Genomic DNA, 19421 nt, shown 5'->3' on the forward strand with positions numbered 1-19421 from the left:
TACTATTCCACTGCCTCGAGTTATTGGGGAGTGTATTAAATACATGAAAGGTCTGTACATACGTAATAATGCAAGTAAAAATTACCGCACTAGAATTTGGGGGGAAAGGAGGTTCTAGTTTACGAACCCATAATTGGTAGAAAATGCAATGTAGTTACAATAACTGCGGGTTGAGCTGGATAATTATAATTTTTACTCTTAAAATCGATTCATATCATATGCATAACAAAATTGAAAAATATAATAATACCTTTGATTAGCGATTAGATTAAAAATTTTTAAGTATGAGGTGGGCTATGGAGCACAGCACTAAAAAGCATCATGGCAAATAGGAAGTGTACATCAGGTGGTCCTCCTGCACTTCGTTAGAAAAATTGTCGTGATTGAATCTGATGCATCATATGGGATAAACTCATTTCAAAGCAAAATAAATCATAGGAACTTTAAGCCATAATGAATTTATTTTATCTCTATGGAGCATGATATGCAATATTGGATAAAACTTCACAACAGTTTGCAGCATAAATTTAAAAAAATTTAGTTTATTTACATCACATTCAATGAAATGCTATTTCTCTGAGTGTGCCTTGAATGGTATTGTAACAGAATATAGTATAATACCACGAAAGAATATAATACAATTATACCAAAAATATACATACATTTACAACTGCAAATTGAAAAAAATCCCATCTAAGCCTTAGTTAAAGTATGACTGAAGATTGCAAAATAAAATTCTACATCACATTGAAATTGTGCACTGTATCTTTGAAATTAATAATCTTTAACGAATATATTGCACTTCACAATATTATCCCTACATCATTATAGTTGCAAACTATAGGAAAATGTCTCTCAAGTGAATGGATCAAAAAAGGTGAGAGCAATGAACCAAAACAAACTAATGTTCACTAAAGGGCTACACAAACATGAGAACATCCGGCAAAATATGATTATGAAATTGGAGAGAGCGGAATATGCCGCAAATAGATTTATGTGCACGATGGCTTTCAGATAAATTGTAGGATTACATTGGTAAGCCAAAACGATACATTCCTTCCATTTATTTATAGCATAAATGAGATGCAAAGTGATATATAATCAAAATTACAAATATCCCAGCGGCATGACTAGGAAAAGGCTGATAAAATTGTGTGCCCACAGGATTAAAACAACATGCATCTCAAAATGTAATGACCTACCAAATGAAAAAGTGTCATTTAGTAAACATGAAATCAACATAAATGTCTGAGTATAATCATAAGATATTTGTAATGATTACACTTAACACATTAGTAATTAAGTTAAACCAATAAAAACTGAGAGGCTTAAAGAAAATAAATGATATTAAACGGGATGTTCCTCTTCAGCACTGGCTCCATCACAATCTCCTAAGTATATCAGGCCAAATTCATCTCTGAAACAGAAAATATAAATTAATGGAATGAAAAGTAGTGCAATCGCAAACAAAATGCAATGTCAAAATTAGGTCAATATTCATAGTGAGATAAAATATTACCTCAACTTACAAGAATGCAATGGAAGACATTATAGGCATAATTATTAGATATCTTCCGAGAAGCCCATGCTCTACAAAAATCATTTATTTTATAAGTGAAAACTATTGGAAGACTTTCCCTATTGTTTGGAATTTACAGATTTATCACTGGATTGATATATCATGGATTTGAATATAGACACTCTTCAATTTTCTTATATTATTTATCTTTAACTTCATTATTTATCCGTAAGAGTTAGTTAATTTGAAGTCACTTTCTTAACCCTAGAACGACGGACTGGGTCCAATGGACCCGGTTGGTAGTTTTGAAAGTTTATAATTATGTCAAAAATGCTTGAAATTGAATTTGAAGCTGTGACTTTTCCTAAATGTACGTCCATTCTTAAACTTATGACATATACGATCTTTAATACATGTTATCTTTTAAAAAGAAATCTGCATCTTGGAATATCAAGAAGTAGAATGTTTGACTAAAATAAATTGTATTTAAATATTTTAATATTACAAAACCCCACTCTCATTAAATCAAACTACTTATAGAACACATAGGAGGAACAGCTAAGGATTGAGGAGCCAATGTACCAGAAGTTTCATTTCACCTCTAAATGCCAAACCAATGAGAGTCCCACTTTTGGGAAATCATGGAAAATTAAATTACGAACAAATCTTTCAACTATTCAAAACTTTTTTTACATTTACATTTATTAACTACCAATTTATATACTAAAGCACCTTCAAATAATGATTTCAATGGTTAAATGAAGACCATGATGTAAAGAAAAAACCCTAAAAAATAGACGTAGGACCCACCTTTGCCCTCGCTAAAAGTTTTCCAATCACATTGTTAGAATAGAGAGAGAAGAGGAGAGGGGCTTGCTGCTGCAGAATAGCTCTTCCTTGTGTGCATCCATTATAAGCGATAAGACGAGGGACAGCTGCCGCAAGCCAACATAACTTTGCCTTTGGTGTCTTCCCATCCAATGCTAATTTGATACACCCATCTAATCTCCCTCCCCTCTTCCTCCTCTCCTCCAACTCCTCTAGAGCCCTGATCCACTCACGCTCTCGATCCACATCTCCCTTGCTATATGGCCTCCCCTCATTATCAAAAACTAATTTTAGGGATAATTGTGAGAGGGCCCAAGCTAACCTAGCACATTGGACACTCTCCCAAACACCAGAAGAATCCTTTGCACCGAAATACACCGTCTCACTCTCAAAATCACAAAACGATATCAATGCACTCCCATTCCCCTGAGTCCCATCAAAACCCACAACCTTCTCCTTCATCCTTCCAATGCTATAAGAATCATTGTCCACCATCACCCTCACCCGGCCATCCCCACTTAAAAACTTAATAACACAAGCAGTGCATCCATCTCCATCATACAGTCTCTCATACAATCTACGCATTTCATCAACTCCGTTTCCATACACTATCCGTGTCTTTCGCATCATGGCGTCCACGCACTCCTGCCTTGCTCTGGCCGGATCGGATGTAGGTTGAATTAAATACACCTCCTTTCCCAGACCACACTTGATAGATGTCACGTCCTCCGCTGTTGACTTAACGGCCCCTTCCAGACAATGCAACAGTACATCGCATCCACACACTTGCGCTTTCAGTTCCTCCAGCGATGAGCTCAGCTGTCGCACAAGAGATTTCATCTCTCGCCTCAATGAGTCCACGGAGGACTTGAGAGATGCAATATCACATTCTGGGCTAGCCACGGGTGTCACATGATCAGTGCTTCTACTCAAAGATGCTTCCAGACGACGCAAAATAACTTGGTCCCTCCTGTGAACCAACGTAACCAAATTCAGAACTTTTGAGCGTTCTGCATCATCAGGGAACTGCCGCACCATCTCCTCAGCTGAAGACAATGCATTCTGTTGACTTTCATTTGTAATGTCTGTGTCAGCTCCTCTTGCCAATAGCTCCTGCACCCAATCAGCTTTTCCAAGTCCCACTCCAACATGCAAGAGTGTTTTCTCCTTTATCATTCTGCTATTCACATCTTCCAACTTGTCCAGTAGGTCTTTATGCTGGAGGAATGAGCCAGTTACCAATCCAGCAAGAAGCCTCTCCTCAACAAATTGCTCAGCATTGCTGTTAGAAATGTTGCTCACCATGATTGGGGAAAAAAGAAATAATTTATTTGAGCAGAAGTGGATTCAGCAGAGGTTGGCTATATAAAGCAGGCGTGGTGGCAATGGTCACGAAGGAGTAACGATCTCAGCGTTGGTTTGAAAAGAATAAATGTTGACTGCAAAGAAAAAGAAGAAACATCAAATTATTATCTTAAAATTTGTCAATAGCAGTGTGGGAACATAACAACTAGCATTAGCGTGACCCAAGAAAAAATATCTCGCTAACTATGCAATGCAGATTAAAAATGAAATGATCTGGAATGGCTATTTTGAAATTCAATCACTCACAACCATCGTTTTTATGAGGAAATAATTCCGTTGGAGACCAAAACAGATGTAACTATGCTAAAAATGTCGGGACAGTTTTCTACCAAGCAGAAGTACCGATTATTTATTAAGGAACCTATAATAATGTGGAAAGTGAGGTTAGAATGAAAATAGAGATGATATGCACGAAAATCTATGATGTGACATGATAACATGGGAAAAGAGGCTGCTGAAAAAAAGCAAAACAGAAAGAAAGAAATTAGAACAATAGAAGAAATTCATCAGATGCAGGTGCTACATGGTAGAAGTTTGAAATATTTAAATTGAAGACGGTAACACTTTATCTCAATATTTGATGTACAATTCTTGTACCAGATGATGACTCAGTGAGCTGAAATGCATCATTCACATTGAAATGTTGTGGAAAAGTGTATTCCTTCCTAAATTAAGATCGTAAATAATTATGTGTGTCTTCCCTCTTGTATACCAATAGAAAAAAAATGTTCCTGATTAACTTCTTAATGGGGATGCCAGCATGGGTGGAAATACATCATAAAATTATCAATATTTGCATGGTTACTATCTGGACGGCAATTCAAGTGTAATATTTCTTTCGTCAAATGATACGCAGTCTTATTCCTTTTGGTGCTATTCATTGAAAGCATGATTGCGCCTGGTTTTCCTCCTCACTTCCTTTTCTCTTCTAAGAAATGCTAATTACCTTAGTTCTCAATTATCTTCCCCTTACACACCATCACTTATATCATGCTATAACTTTAATTAACCATGGGACTACCAAATCGACTGCATAACCTTAAAATATGTTGGAAATGGACAATATCTCCTTTTAAAAGATTCCATCTGAGTTGGTGATCACAATTGGTGATCCTCTTATCTCCATTCATCCATTATTCCTTCTTTACGCTGAAGTAAAGATGTGGCTAGGATGGAAGCATTTTTAAATGGGCAATGAGCTTCAGGACAAAGGCAAAATTAATGGAAGTCATTAGCGGAAACATCCTATGAAGAAGGCATAATAAAACGTGTATACTGGCACGACCAATTCCTTATTCATCGAGGCAATCATGTCTATAGAACACCACAAGTGTGCTGAGTCTTTAGTAATGGAATAATTTATAATTAATCACTTCGTCTTACTTTTAAAAGATTCCATCTGACATATAGAATTGCGTGGCTAGGATGGAAGTGTTTCAAAACGGGCAATGAGCTAATGGACGAAGGCTAAATTTGTTGGGAATCATTGATGGCAACATCCTATAAAGATTTATTAAGTCGTGTCTACTGGCATGACCAATCCCTCAATCGCCGAGGCAATTATGTCGAAAGGACACCACAAGTGTGCTCAATGTTTAGGATGGAATAATTTTATTCAATCACTTCATCTGCTGATCATAACCCATTGGAGGTTGAGAAAAACAGCCAATGTACATAATGGAATTTTATAAGCTGTGCAATTCTCACTATTTACAGTACTTTTTTACAAGATTGTAATTTTACACTTTGAGTGCTGGGTGCTAAATTTAAAGCCCTACTGAAAAATCCAGCCGTTTTTACTAAATTTGTATATTTTTTAAAACATCAGCATTAAAAAAATATTTATATTGATGTATATTTCAGTAAAAATGAGACTTTTCTCTTCTTTATGAATGCGTTGAATAACATTTATTGCTAATTTTCAAATACATAACTTAACAATGAAAACCTAATGTTTTTGAAATATAAAAGAGTTGCAACATATGATATACCGCCATAACATGCATAACAATTTTTAATTACACTCAATTCTAACTCTTTAAAGCATGGAAATTATAAAAAGCATTGTTCCAAGCAAAGCCTTATGAATCCTGGATGACAAAAAGGGTCACTGCACCCTCAACGAACGGTTCTTTCCGCAAAAGAATTTTCACACCAAGTGGCCTAAGATAAGGATGCCAGTAGCTGCAAAGGACTTTTCATCCTCAAGACATTAAAAGAACTCTTTTTCCATCGAGGATTTGATTTTTGAAATAACAGAATCACTAAGCAGTATGGTGGAAAAGTACCATGGGCGAAATATTACGGCTTCACACGTACAAAGCCAATTAAATAGAAAGACATAACATTACGTCCATGGCAATTTTCAGAAAGATCTAAAGGACATAATATTACGTCCATGGCACACTTAGTGTAAATCTACTTTTTTAAATGCAGAATGGCTTCAAAATCCATTTCAGCACCTGGGATTTTCATAAATATTAGCAGGCAGGGCCCCCCAGCTAAGAAGATAAGATCTTGAGCCCCAGCCGAAGGCCCCAATCACCCCACACCACCCCTGATTATCTTCCTCGCATACTCCACTTCTTATCTCCCCCTGATATCCTATTAATCTGTATTGGAAATTCCTCATCACCACAGTGTCTTGGTGTACATGAATTGAAACAAAAATGAATCATATGGATAACGCCATTGGATATTTCACTTATCTGATTTTTATGGCATATATTACAATTTAAATTCTTCATGCTCGTGGCCCTAATAACATACACAATCTTGTCCAGTTGTTTCAGTAAAATAGAACTTTTTACAGATATTAGAAGTGGTCTCATATTGTATTAACTATACTGGAGAAAAAATTTACTATCTTTCACTCATTACAGGTTGAATATTTTTACTAGAAAATTGGACGGAAAAAACAATTCTGTTTCCCATTTAAGAGTAAAATTTCCTAAGTTGCACAATGCTCAGACGACGAAAGTACATATCCAGATTTTGGGGAGGAGTACAGGTGCACGTTTCCACCTGATTCTTTAAAAGTGGACAAGATTTATAATATGGTTATCATTTGTAGGTTCGAAGATTTTCGCGGCGTTGGTTTGATGAACTTTCCATTCTATTCGGGTTTCTTCAACGCGGTGAAGAAACCCGAATAGAATGGAAAGTTCATGGTTATCATTTGTTTGTTTTGGTTTGAGTATCAATCATAAAATATCATATTAATAACATTCCTTTTGAAATAAAGGGAATATTTTTTACTTTAATTCAGTATGTTGCTCTTAATCCCAAATATAAGAAGACACTGGCGTTCACAGGTAGGATATTAATTTAACTGTGATAACAAGCACTATCTCTCCATAGACATTCTCCTATCTCCTACGAAATAAACTCAAACACCTCTGGAAGCATCCTTTAATAACAGAAAGCCACAATAATTATTTAAAGGGACATGTAGTCGTAGAAACGATTGTAAAAAAATTTTTAGACCAGGGTTTCCACTCAAACTACATCACAAAATTCACGGTTTTGTCCAGGTTTTCACAGTCTAAATGTCATCAAATTCACCATTTTTAGATCAGGCATTTTAAGCAGAAATGTTGATCATGTACCAATTATCGGCCAAACATTAACTTAAAATGTAACAAACGCAAAAGATGCCTTCAATGCAAATGCAGAAATGAAAGCGCTATCTCTTATGATGTGTACTATAGCTAGCAAAATTCAACTTTGGCTAAAGGGTGTGCATGGGAAAATGGAGGGAGCAGGGTGGCAGGAAGGAGAGAAGAAGTGCCTGATTTTTTGCCAGGGTAAATGTCTTCCAATCGCAGGCTTAAGGTCAATGTGCTGTCATGGCACATGGACCAATTAATAATTGTGCTTCGAATACACGTGTGCAGAAAAATGCGTGGACAGTAACTACACGTGACTCGGCTTTGAAACATGATCGAAAGAGAGATTTTTCTTTCGATCCGCTAATCCTAGTTCTACAATAAAGTTTGAGAGATGTCTAAGGTTTCATGGCTATTCCAGGTTTTTTCATGGTAGACGTAATTCAGGGCTTATTCACGGTTTTAAGGTTTTCACGGTTGAGTGGGGACCCTGTTAGACACATCATCTCATGCCACAAATTAAAATCTGAAGGAAAGCGGGATAGAAAAATAATTTAAAAGGATATATGTTTTATAATAGTTGTTAGCCATAATTAGTAAATATATTGCAAGTGTGTAAACCGTAGAGTACCCACTTTTTACTTCACTAAGATACTGACTTTATTTAAGAAGAGGTATGCGGGGGTGGGTGTGAGAAATGCAGCCCAAAGTTTCTTGTTTTACTTTGTGGAACCACGACATTTGAAATGAAGTTTATTCGAATTATATTCCACCATAACCATTAATATTCAACGAACCATCTCCTCAATCTCATAATACAGCTAGCCTGCCCTTGTTCATTTTGCCATTTTGACTTTGCTCTTGACCGCTCAGAAAAGAAATTCTCGTAACGAAAGTATCGCCTGTGGACAAGTGCTCTGGAGTACTTCCGTCGGGAGCGCAGTGTACCATTCTTTGAACCATTCCCAATGGTAACGGAGATGTCTAAATAGTCTTATCCCCTTTCAGAATTATTCTCTATCACCTCACCATGAAAAGTAGCTCACTGAAGATTGTATCTTTAACTTTCAAACTGAGCGTAATTTTGTTCACGAAAATTCAACTGCGTTATTTAGGATTGTGATAATTGCATATAATGAAATAGAACTTCAGGTATCACACTTGCTAGACTTTTCTATGTTCAGCCAGACTTTGAAATTGATGCTAATCAATTTTTAAAATTTAATTATTTCAGTTGGTACTGTTTCGTTATGGTTGCTAGGAAAATTTTGTTTTTCTGCTTCTCTGAAGAAATGAAATAGTAAAATTGGGAATCATGCCATTTCAGGACGTCCTTTATCTCTATTTCATTTTTCTAACAGTTTTTCTCTCGTAATATTTGCAGAATAATTAAACACATTTTATGCATAAATTATTAGCAAGGCCACCGGCCCAACATTTTCTCCATTTTTACAGTAACATATGGCCTTTCTAAAATATTTAAAGTAACACCGATTGTTTTAAAAATGATATGGTAGATATTCTCGATAGTAAGATGAGTGTATATGATAGATTTTAACAGCACATTATCCAAAAGCCAAAAATATTCAGATCATAAGAACTGACTAATGCTAACCTCTGATTGAGGCAGTTAAAAAGTTATTTCGTACATATATTTTTGCGATAGCACTACGTCTCGTGGAATAGATATTGGTGGATTACATTTGAAATAAATTTTTGGAACAATGTTCTGCAACTATGGAGTAAGTAAGAGGTACACTGTGGTGAAAAACCTTTTTTGGATACAACAAAAGAAATACTTGCTCTCCATCCTTAGCATACATGACGTTTAAACTCTGTTGGTCGATTGTATAAGATAAAATGTTTCACTAGAAAGGCATGCTCAATTAAAGTAAGGCAATCATGCAGTAATGGATAATTCAAAGAAAAGCATGGAATAAATGTATTTGAAACAACTTACCCAATAGATTAGGCAATCTGGTTGAAATCTGTAAACGCTCCTTCCTTGGCTCTCCTGTTTCCAATACAGAGAAGGCAATCCTGAAACGTAAAATAAATTAAGTTTGTTACTGACATGGGAAAATTTTTATATTTTTTTAAAGCAAACTTTTCTCTCATGCCTTTTTTATAGAAATCTCAATTGCAAATGATACAATCACACTTCTCAAATAGCAGGAGTTTAAGAAAAAAATGGTGCATCAATTTGTCAGATGCTATTTGCACAATATCGGCTCATCCTGTGGCTTAAAAAGAGGCCTTTAAACGCACAGAGAATGGGCTTAACTAATCATTAGTGCCTTATAAAAAATGGAAGATAGGGATTACGAATTTACAATAATGCAAGATATCGCTCTGGCAAAAATAATTGCGATACTCTCAACTGAACGTAATGGATAAGAAGGATAATTATAACTTTTTACTTTTTTTCTCCGGATTGGTTGTGATTTATGGTGAGATTACTGAGACATAGGATCACGAGATGAAGATGAAGGTAAAGGATTCTAAGCTGAACACACTGGCTAGCCTCTACCCCCATGGGGAATCCAGATACGAAAGCTTGTAGGTGTTGTGCACACGAGCCAACAGTAAAGCAAACTAATGTTCAAGAACTGCAAATGCTTCTTCATCAGAACAATTTGAAATCCAAACGTAAGCAAGTAATATTAAATAATCACATTCAACAGAGATAACCCATGAACAGTACTATCCAAAAAAATTAAAGGTAGGTGCCAATTTGTTTATATAATTATTCATAACATAATGATAATATAATCCATTCCATGGTTGGGAGAAGAAGGTCACTTTAGCCGGCAGATTTTTGCAAGACGAACGAAGAAATGATTTTTCTATAAATAGCTTGAGAAATGAAGGTTATGTGAGGTTTAACAGGTCCTCTAGTAAATATTTAATAAAAAAAGTTAATTTTTAAGACTTTTATGTCCTTATTACTCCAAAATGAGACCATAGCGATAATTATTTACATTTAAAATAGTAATTTTGAATGTATTAGAAATTAAAAAAATGCAGTGATCCCTCAGATTGCATGCCAAAATTGCGAAGGCCTGTATAAATGAAAACCCCCTCTGAAATAAAAGTAAAAAATGATCAGCTCACGAGAAATGACTAATGATGGCCTCTTAGTAAGATGGTACAGAGCTCCCACAAGCTATTTTTACGCACTAATGTTGCGATAAGATTATTTCTCCTTTAATGTAAAAATGAATATTTCATTAAAATAGAGTTTTAGAAATAGAAATTCTAGTGATGAGTGCTATTACTTTCACGTAGAATATCTTAAGAAGAGGAATTGTAAAGGGCACCCAACAATCTTATCAAAGCACAGAAACGCAGTTGTGGCTTCAGTTCTTTAGCCATCAAGATCCATCCACCGTCGTGCACTTTCATTGGACATTTCCAGATCTGTGTTACAACTCGCTTTAAAAATTCTGAACTTGAAGCCTTATAAAGTGAGAATGGTGCAGGAGCTTCGTGAAGGAGATCATGGCTATTGAAACCATTTCAGCAACTGGATGATTGACAAGCTTAATGAAAACCCTTTGTTCACATTTCAGGTTAGTATCTTATTCATTCTGTTGTTTTATGTTATTTTTCTTTGCTCTTTATGTCTTTTGATAATATCATATCAACTTGTATGATGTATCTAAATTAAAAATGAAATTCATCCACTGCCTTTATGTTTCAGCTTATGCTTTTGGACGAAGCAATATATTTTTAAAATGGTGCTGTGTCTTCAACCCACGCACGATATTGGGCGACAAGTAATCCCAAGGCACAGAGTGAGTGGTCGTTAAACTGAAATGGTGTAATGGTGTTCATGGCCATTACAGCTGGCCATGTTTTTGGGACATACTTTTTTGAAAAAAGAATGTGAGGACAGACACCTATCAGGCTATGCTGGAGGAAAGCCTTTTCAGGATATTGGGTTTTAAAAACTTCGGAAATGCTGAGGAAGTGTGGTTGCAGCAGGATGGAGCTCCTGCACACAGGTCGAAGGAAGTCCTCAATGTGCTGAAAGAGAAGTTTGGAAATCGGCTGGTGTCCATGGGGACAGAAGTTGAGTGGCCACCAAGAAACCTCATCCTCACTCCATGCGATTTGTTTTTATGGGAATTTTTAAAGCAGTTAATGTATAAAAAACATTTAATAATGTTGAAGAAGAGAAAAGAGATATAATACGATGTGCAGAGTTATTACCCCAATTATGCTTGAGGACGTTTTTACTGGATCATTCGTCAAGTTAATTAAATTATGCTTGGCACGGGAGGGAGGGCACATTGAATAATGGGTGCTTTATATTTATTTTTATTATTATTTATACATATGACTTTTACCTTCTCATTAATATAAACCAAAATTTTACATTCATTTTAATACACAGTTAACTTTGAAATTGGCTCAAATCAACCCACCATACCCTTCTTAATCACTAATTTAGTAACACTGAAATGGAAACGGCACCACCCTTTAGAACACATTTTAAACCTTTAATTTAGCATGGTGTTTACCGCTCCATTGCCTTGGGACAACCTTGAAAACCTTCCGGCTAGCGGGTTAATTCCCTGGATATTTTTGTGCAAACCTCAGTGAATGTTGTCCACCTTATGACCTCAGGAGGGTAACAACTTAACAAAATGGGCACTATTCACTCACTTGGTCACCCTTTGGGTGGGGACATTAGTTTCCTCGATACATCAAATTATGCCTTTATGACCTTTGACTACCATTATGACCTATTGAGGTAAAAAAATCCACAATACCGATAAATGAACTACAAAACTGTCACAAGCACCCTTAAAAACCCATGGTTTGACACGCTGGTATTCACCATGGCCCGACGTTTACCTCTAAGACACTTGACCCCCATTGTGACCTCCTAAGGTCAAAAAATCAACAATACTGATAAATGAACTGCAAAAATGACTTAAGCACCCTTTAAAACCCATGGATGGACACCTTTGATTGTATGCTATTCTTTTTGTCACCCATATGTCCTTGACTGTGACGGTACTGGGTCAACAGTTGAATTTTCATGAACAAAAGTGTTATTTTTTGTTTTCCTTGTATCCGAAAACCTAAGAATTGATATTCTGATCAATGAAATTCTGACTTTTTTCAATCTCGACTTTTATTAACATTGAAACCCCATAAGGCGAATTAAAAATTTTGGTTTGAGCCCACATTGTAAGATCAAAATTCTAAAATTTTGCTTGCATTCAACAAAACAAAGGACCTTTCCCCATAAGTATGACAATTTTCACGAATATTGCTGGAGTGGAAGTTGCTAAAATTAGAGGTCAAAAATGACACACCACTGTTGGGACAGTCTGTACAATAACATTAATCTAGGAAGCAAGACGTATAGATCAGAATTCCTGCAAAAATTTTTGAGGGAGTTGGTAGTCATTTATAAGGAGAAGATCAGAAATACAGTGATCTCAAGTGTGCTGAAAAGAAAGACAGCTTATTTAGATGATTTATCAACATGCGAAAGTGCTATGAAGCAAAGAAAAGGAAGAAGTAGTAGATGTATTGTTTGTCCGCAGAATAAAGACATTAAAACAAAATTGTTCTGTTGCTCGTGCAATAATTGGATGTACGTGAGCAATATGATTTACATTTCCAAGGAATGTAAGAAAAATTCTAAGGATCACTGATGAGGAAAATTAGGTGTAAAAATATCAATAAGTGTTTATCTTCATTAGAAACCTAGACTAGGAAACTTTGATAGGTTGCGGAAATATGAGCGGCAAAAATGACTACCATGCATATGCCCTGATAACATTATTCACAGTGCATATTGAAGACCCTAAGAAAGTAAATTTCGTAGGAGACAGATGAGGAATACGTTAACAATTTTGGAGGGAACACCACCAAGAATAATCTCAGGATAATCCAAGTATTATCGGGTACGTATTTGAAGTGTGAACAAAAATTTCTCAGATGGAGCACCGGGTCACAGTGGTCATTGTTTCAGACATGTCAACACTATAATCCATAAGTACTTTCATATGATTTAATGCTAAACTCAAACTTAAATTTTCCCCTTTTATGAGATTCATTCACTATAAAATCTAATTCCATTTGTTCATCTATATTGTACAGCATTTGGGCACTGATAATAATAATAATTAAATTGTTTACTCTTTCATGCCATGACGCATTGTAGATTCAATGATGCTATAAAAATACATTAATCCTAGGAATGTTTTCAAATAAATTAATGCCTAACCCATTTTTTTATGTTCTGTGTGGTGTGAGGAGCACCCCACTCGAGTTACGTTGATTCAGAAACTCGCACGAGTAACGCCGGAAAAATGGATATTAATCTTGCGCTCAATACAACCCTTTGCCATGTTGGCTGAGCGTGACGTCAGAGCCCAGTAAACAATAGGTTTACGTGGTGCCAGTAGACTATTTGTCCCAGTTTTAGTAAAACCTATGCATCTCTCAATAGAATTTATTTTTTAATATCTTAATTCCATCATCAGTCATGTGAAATATTCATCCTGAATAATTGACAGGTTTAAAGAATGTATGCAAACTGGAAGATGCAGCACCATCTTGGCAAATAGCACTTATTACTTTCTCATCCTCCTCATCCATGGCGATTTCCACAGTATAAGCTTATTGTTCTCACTTAATTTTCTGGTGACCTTAGCCTCAAAAGTGCAAATGTTCAAATTTAATAACACTTGAACCTAACATACGGTTGAAACATGGTATGTCTCTCTTTCAGACCTTAGGAATGCTAAGTAAATCAGCGTAAAATATGATCTGTTGTATTTCTCCAAAACGTTAGCATGACATATTCCAGTATTGCACCATTAAAAGTAATGTACCATCATGCATCATCAACAAGTACCATCACCATTAAAGTACACATTAAAAGCAATGAGTAAATGACAGCAGTTAAATGAGACACAAACCAAGCTTTAGATTACTAGCAAACGAGATTATTGATTTAATTTATGTTACATTTCAATTTTGCGGCTTCTCAACTCCGCACCAAGAAAACTTCATTACTGGAGAAGAAATAAGTGGCCATGAATTAATCTACCATCAGAATGTTCCCAGGATGCATATTTACGAAGTCGGAGTCAACCATTGCGCAATGCAAGCACCATAAAAACTTTAAACTATTAACAACTGTTTTTGACACACCCTTCAAGTTATGAATCATTATCGTCCTAGATATTTGTTATCATTGTTACTGTTTTGTTATTGTCATGGAGTGAGTCTGCTTACTTGCTGATGTCACAGGGCGTTTTTGTAGCATGAAAGAATTTGGTAATTGTTGGGAACTTAGAAGCTCTCTAGCAACAAGAATATTGAGAATCATGAATTATTTATATGAATATTGCACCACTAGAGGTTTACGTATGCAACAGGCTTACCATCAAAAAATGAGGTATTTCTAACGATGAGTGAAATATTATTGAGGTGCATTGCATTATTTTAAACATGGATATTTTAAAACTTATTTCATTCGACATTAATGAGATTTTTTACTGTTTTTCATACTAAAAGACCATATATGAAATGTGGCCAAGTGCAAGCCATGAAGTACCTCTCGGACTTAGTGATTGCTACATAAACTATCACAAATTGTTCCTTCAGCAAAGTCGTTCACCACTTATACTAAAAACTGCCCACGAAGACAGCCATTAAAATAAAATTGCAAATATACTAGAAAAGAAGACTATCCCGTTCAAGTAGTTCATTGCAATCTGTACACCAACAATTATTTTTTTCATGTACTCCTAATTAAATAAAACTGATCTAAAAAAACCACATCCCATCAGTAAATAAACTTATGCGTAAATATGATTCTAGAAATAACCTCAACTTTGAGTGTAAACCAAATAAAAAAAGCTAACAATTTTCCATGTACTCAAAATTAAGTAAACAAAATGGATCAATAAAATTAAACGTCCCATTCTCTAATCCATGAGTCTAATAACAAAAAAAACTTATATGTACAAATAATAAGCGTTTCCATAAAAGAAGACAAAAAATATATCACGAGATTCAAAATCATCACCTCATATTTTTAACTTCTGTTTACACCACACATTAACATACACAAGTAATTGAGTGAATGCATGAACGACTTTAGAAGACCAGAATCTAATGTGTACATATACGTTCACCATATCAGAACAGGATCTATTGTCTATTCATGCATTCACACAAGTTGTGTGGTTACAAGGTGCATTTTTGTTTACATTCTTGGGTTGACATATTTAGATAATAACTGGTACAGGTAAATGCATGGAGTAAACAGACCTTTAAGCAAGAACGGTAAAGAAACGACCTCTACTGGTTTAAAAAGCACTACAAAGTTTAATATCCCCTGCGAGAATTATGAGGACTCCTGCATGGGAAAAACATCTAAATACATAAAAAAATAGTATTTCACAGCAAAATATCTCTTAGAAATAACACACCTATGGGAATGAGCCCATTTTCCCTAGCAATAAATGTTATATTTTTTATACTAACATCTGACAGATGTAATTTAAACAAATAATAAAGTTATCAAATCAATCAATTACGAAACTAATATAAAAAATGCATAAGTATATAATTTTGTAACATGGTAATGAATAGAGCACTAAATAGCCACAAATCAACAATCTTAACTTGTTTTAAAATACTTATATTGATTTGTTGAAATGCCTCATTGGATATTTTTTGCAGCTGAATTGTTCTGTTGTAAAACAAAGAGGAGGTAAAAAGCAAAAGAAATACATGGAAAACATATTCCACAAAATTCTTCACCTTCATTGATATGTGTTATGAGTTGGTCATTGGTAAATTCAAATTATTCACTTTCATGACTGAATGAATTTTAAACACTTGGTTATACCAAAATAAAAAACGACTTCGGTCGTCACCATTGAGGTACCAACAGCGAGTTAATTAATGCCTCGTCAGGATTCGGAAACACTAAGCAGGAAATTGGACTTTTTACACGCTCCGTGGATCATTGGCGAGGTCCTTTCATAACAGTCAGTATTGTTAAATAACAAATTTAATGATACATTCAGTTTTGGTCTCTAATAAGAAGTGCTTTTCAGTTCATTTTTCATGTAATACATTGATGCAGTCACTAAGCATTAAGGCCTGTTTACACGATGCATTAACAGGTAAGAGTTATTGTACGTTTTCGTGAATGATTTTTGTGGACCAGAACGGTACATGTATGAATGCATGAACCGAATTAGAACAAGTTCTATTTTCTGTGCATGCATTCGCACAAGTTGGATGGACACACAGTGCACTATGGCGTTCACTCTCGCGTTCATACATTAAGACATTAACCCGTACGTGTTACTGTACCGTATAAACAAATACTTTGCCCGTGATGGCAAGTGAGTCATCAAATACACGATTAATTACATTTTCAAGTTATTGCTATTATCTGTTGAAACCACAATTACAAACATTTGGCAAAAATTTTATTCTAGCCCACATGAACTTTGAACTATTAAGGCCGGGCTACACGGTAATTTAACACGAACAAGTTAATATCTGGTTATGTGAATGATTTCACATTATTTGAAAGTAATACGAGGCTTCCAATGAAATAAAATAAGATGCACTCACCCTGAGGTAATTCCTACACGAAAATTTTGTCAGTTCTCCGTCCGATTTATGACAAATATTTAGGAAATCATTGACTTCGATGAGCTTTTTCAAGCACAGTGTAGATATAGTGGCATGCAGGCCATCTCCAACAGCAACCTACGAAAGGATTGAAAACATATCCGCGAGAGATTACAGACTTGTGGTAGAAAACATACCCATAAAACGGAATAAAACAATAACAAAGGAGATCAGTGAAATGTAAACCCTCACTTACTATTAAGTCAACAAAATCGCCTAAGGCACCCTTTACAGTTATCTGGCTTCCAGCAATTGAAAAGTATATGTTTTAATAATAATCATTTTTCTTCATGCAAAGCCTGCACGGAGTACCCTCGAAATACATTTCTGAAGACTCAGAGAAATTCCCAGTGGTAATACTCATATTTTCACAGCAATAACTCATTCTATCTCTAAACCAGTTCACTCCTCAAACAAACCATGCATACAGCACTCTGTTATTTAAAAATTTCTAATACATTATGTTCATTTCTATGACTTACGCCAACGCAAAAACTTCAAAATAATAAAGGAAAATTGCATAAAAAGCTCACATTTACATTGTACCTCAAAAATAAATCGCATTTCGACAGAAAAGACAGCAAATATTTTACACGTATTCAATGCTCATTGACGCCCTAACACTTACTGACCAGGCTAGCAAGGATTAGTTTACATACCGGACTTCATTTGCGTATTCCACCGCTAGAGGATTGCGCATGCAAAAGGCCTAAAATCGAAAAATCAAATATTTCCAACAATATGTGATGCATCATTCTGGTTTATTGCATTATTTGAATAACAAATATTTTAAATTTTTTAATTCTGCATTAGACAATTTGAACTCTTTCTCATAAATTCTCATTTCTTTAAAGACTGTAGATGTAATGTGACCTTGTGGCCGACGAATTTGGGCTTTAAATTTCGTTTCTTGCCAGGTGATTGAATAACTTTTAACCAAACATTTTTGCACTAAAATCAATCGAACATTTGATGAATTTTAAATGAAATGGTCCTTTATTTTTTTATAGAAATAAATTACTCTTCACACACACACCGATGTTTGGCCTGCTCTGTAGGTGTGCTGTTGGCGGATAAAATGGCAACTAGAAAACTTGAGTTTTATACTGAGGTTGATTGTATAGTCATATAATAACAAGAGAACGTTATGGAGGTTATGGATTAATCTTATCGTGGATGTTTGTCCGATGAATTTACAGTCGTGTCATAAATTGTTGAAAATTTTCTCAATCCATGCTATTGAGTCGTGATATATCTTTCCATCGATTCATCATGTGTTGGATTTTGTGTTCCTTTCTGTGAGAATTCTAATGTATTTCATTTAACTCATCATCTTAGTGAATGTAATTTCCTTGTTAGATTTTGTGATCTATGTCAATGCATAGTGGATGATTTCTTTAACGATAAACCTGATTTAAAGAGTGAATGAGATTTTGAATCGAAAGCATGAATCGCACCACCGGGATTATCACGGAATCTTCAGATAGGAATCCAGAAATAGACCTTTGCAGATTTTGTAGGGAGAAGCATGATTGTTATTACAGCATATTCACTTCGAATGTAGCATGCAAAATAACTGTGAAGGATGCCCTACATGATTTAGTTGGTTTACAAGTAAGTGGCACATTAAATTTTATCGATTTTATTTACAATGGTGCTTACTACATTTTATGTTTTAATTCCTAACTCTATTGCTGTGTAACTTGTTTATTAACATCTCAGGTTGCTGTGGGAGATGGCCTGCCCACTAGCATGTGTCCACAGTGTTTGAAGAAACTTACGGAATTCAGTGTTTTCAAAAAGATTTGTTTAGAATCAAACGCCATTCTGAGAAAAAGTTTGCCGAGTAGTTGCTTCAGGGTGAGTACTTATCGTAATTTCTTATTTGAAGACACGGATGTAGTAAAAGTATTACAGAGTTAGTGGTGAAACTCTTTGGTTTATGTCGACAGCAGTAGGAATCAACAAAGATGCATTTTGCGAAACGGTTTACGGAAAAGTGTAACAAGTCCAATTTCTCGTAAATTGTTTTGCCCTATCCGTCAATCCTTGGCAAGGTCGTATTAATGTTGAAGTTGGTGTTACAATTGCGACGATTGAAGACATTTTGTCTTCTGGTAAAATTAAGTGTGTGCTAAACTACTAGGAAAGTATGGCATTCAAATTCAATATTTATGAACTCAAAAAAGCAATCTGCCCACTGTGCTATACCACGCTACATTTTTAAGTATTTGATTAGGTAATTGGAGCATGTTAAAGTGAACCAAAAAATCCCTGACGCATTGCTGCTAAAGATTGAAGTGTCAGAGACCCAGAAATTGGTTTGTCAATGCGTTGTCAAATAAAGTCACATGTGCACGCGAACGTTTTATCTTTCTTTAGCTCGGAGCCTCTTCCTTACCTTTAACTAT

At 35.2% G+C, this 19421-nt stretch overlaps 1 protein-coding gene across 1 annotated transcript; it reads right to left on the reverse strand.

Annotated features, from left to right (window-relative positions):
* Positions 1-1330: 1330 nt before the first annotated feature.
* LOC124173250 lies at positions 1331-17629 on the reverse strand. Its single transcript, XM_046552771.1, has 4 exons — positions 16951-17629; positions 9281-9360; positions 2330-3786; positions 1331-1417 (listed from the first exon to the last, which is right to left on the reverse strand). Exons 3-4 carry the CDS (start codon positions 3650-3652, stop codon positions 1412-1414), a joined length of 1329 nt encoding a protein of 442 aa, XP_046408727.1. The 5' UTR covers positions 3653-3786; positions 9281-9360; positions 16951-17629; the 3' UTR covers positions 1331-1411.
* Between the last annotated feature and the right edge of the window lie 1792 nt (positions 17630-19421).

This window comes from Ischnura elegans (assembly GCF_921293095.1).
Source record: "Ischnura elegans chromosome 13 unlocalized genomic scaffold, ioIscEleg1.1 SUPER_13_unloc_4, whole genome shotgun sequence".
Classification (NCBI taxonomy): Eukaryota; Metazoa; Arthropoda; class Insecta; order Odonata; family Coenagrionidae; genus Ischnura; species Ischnura elegans.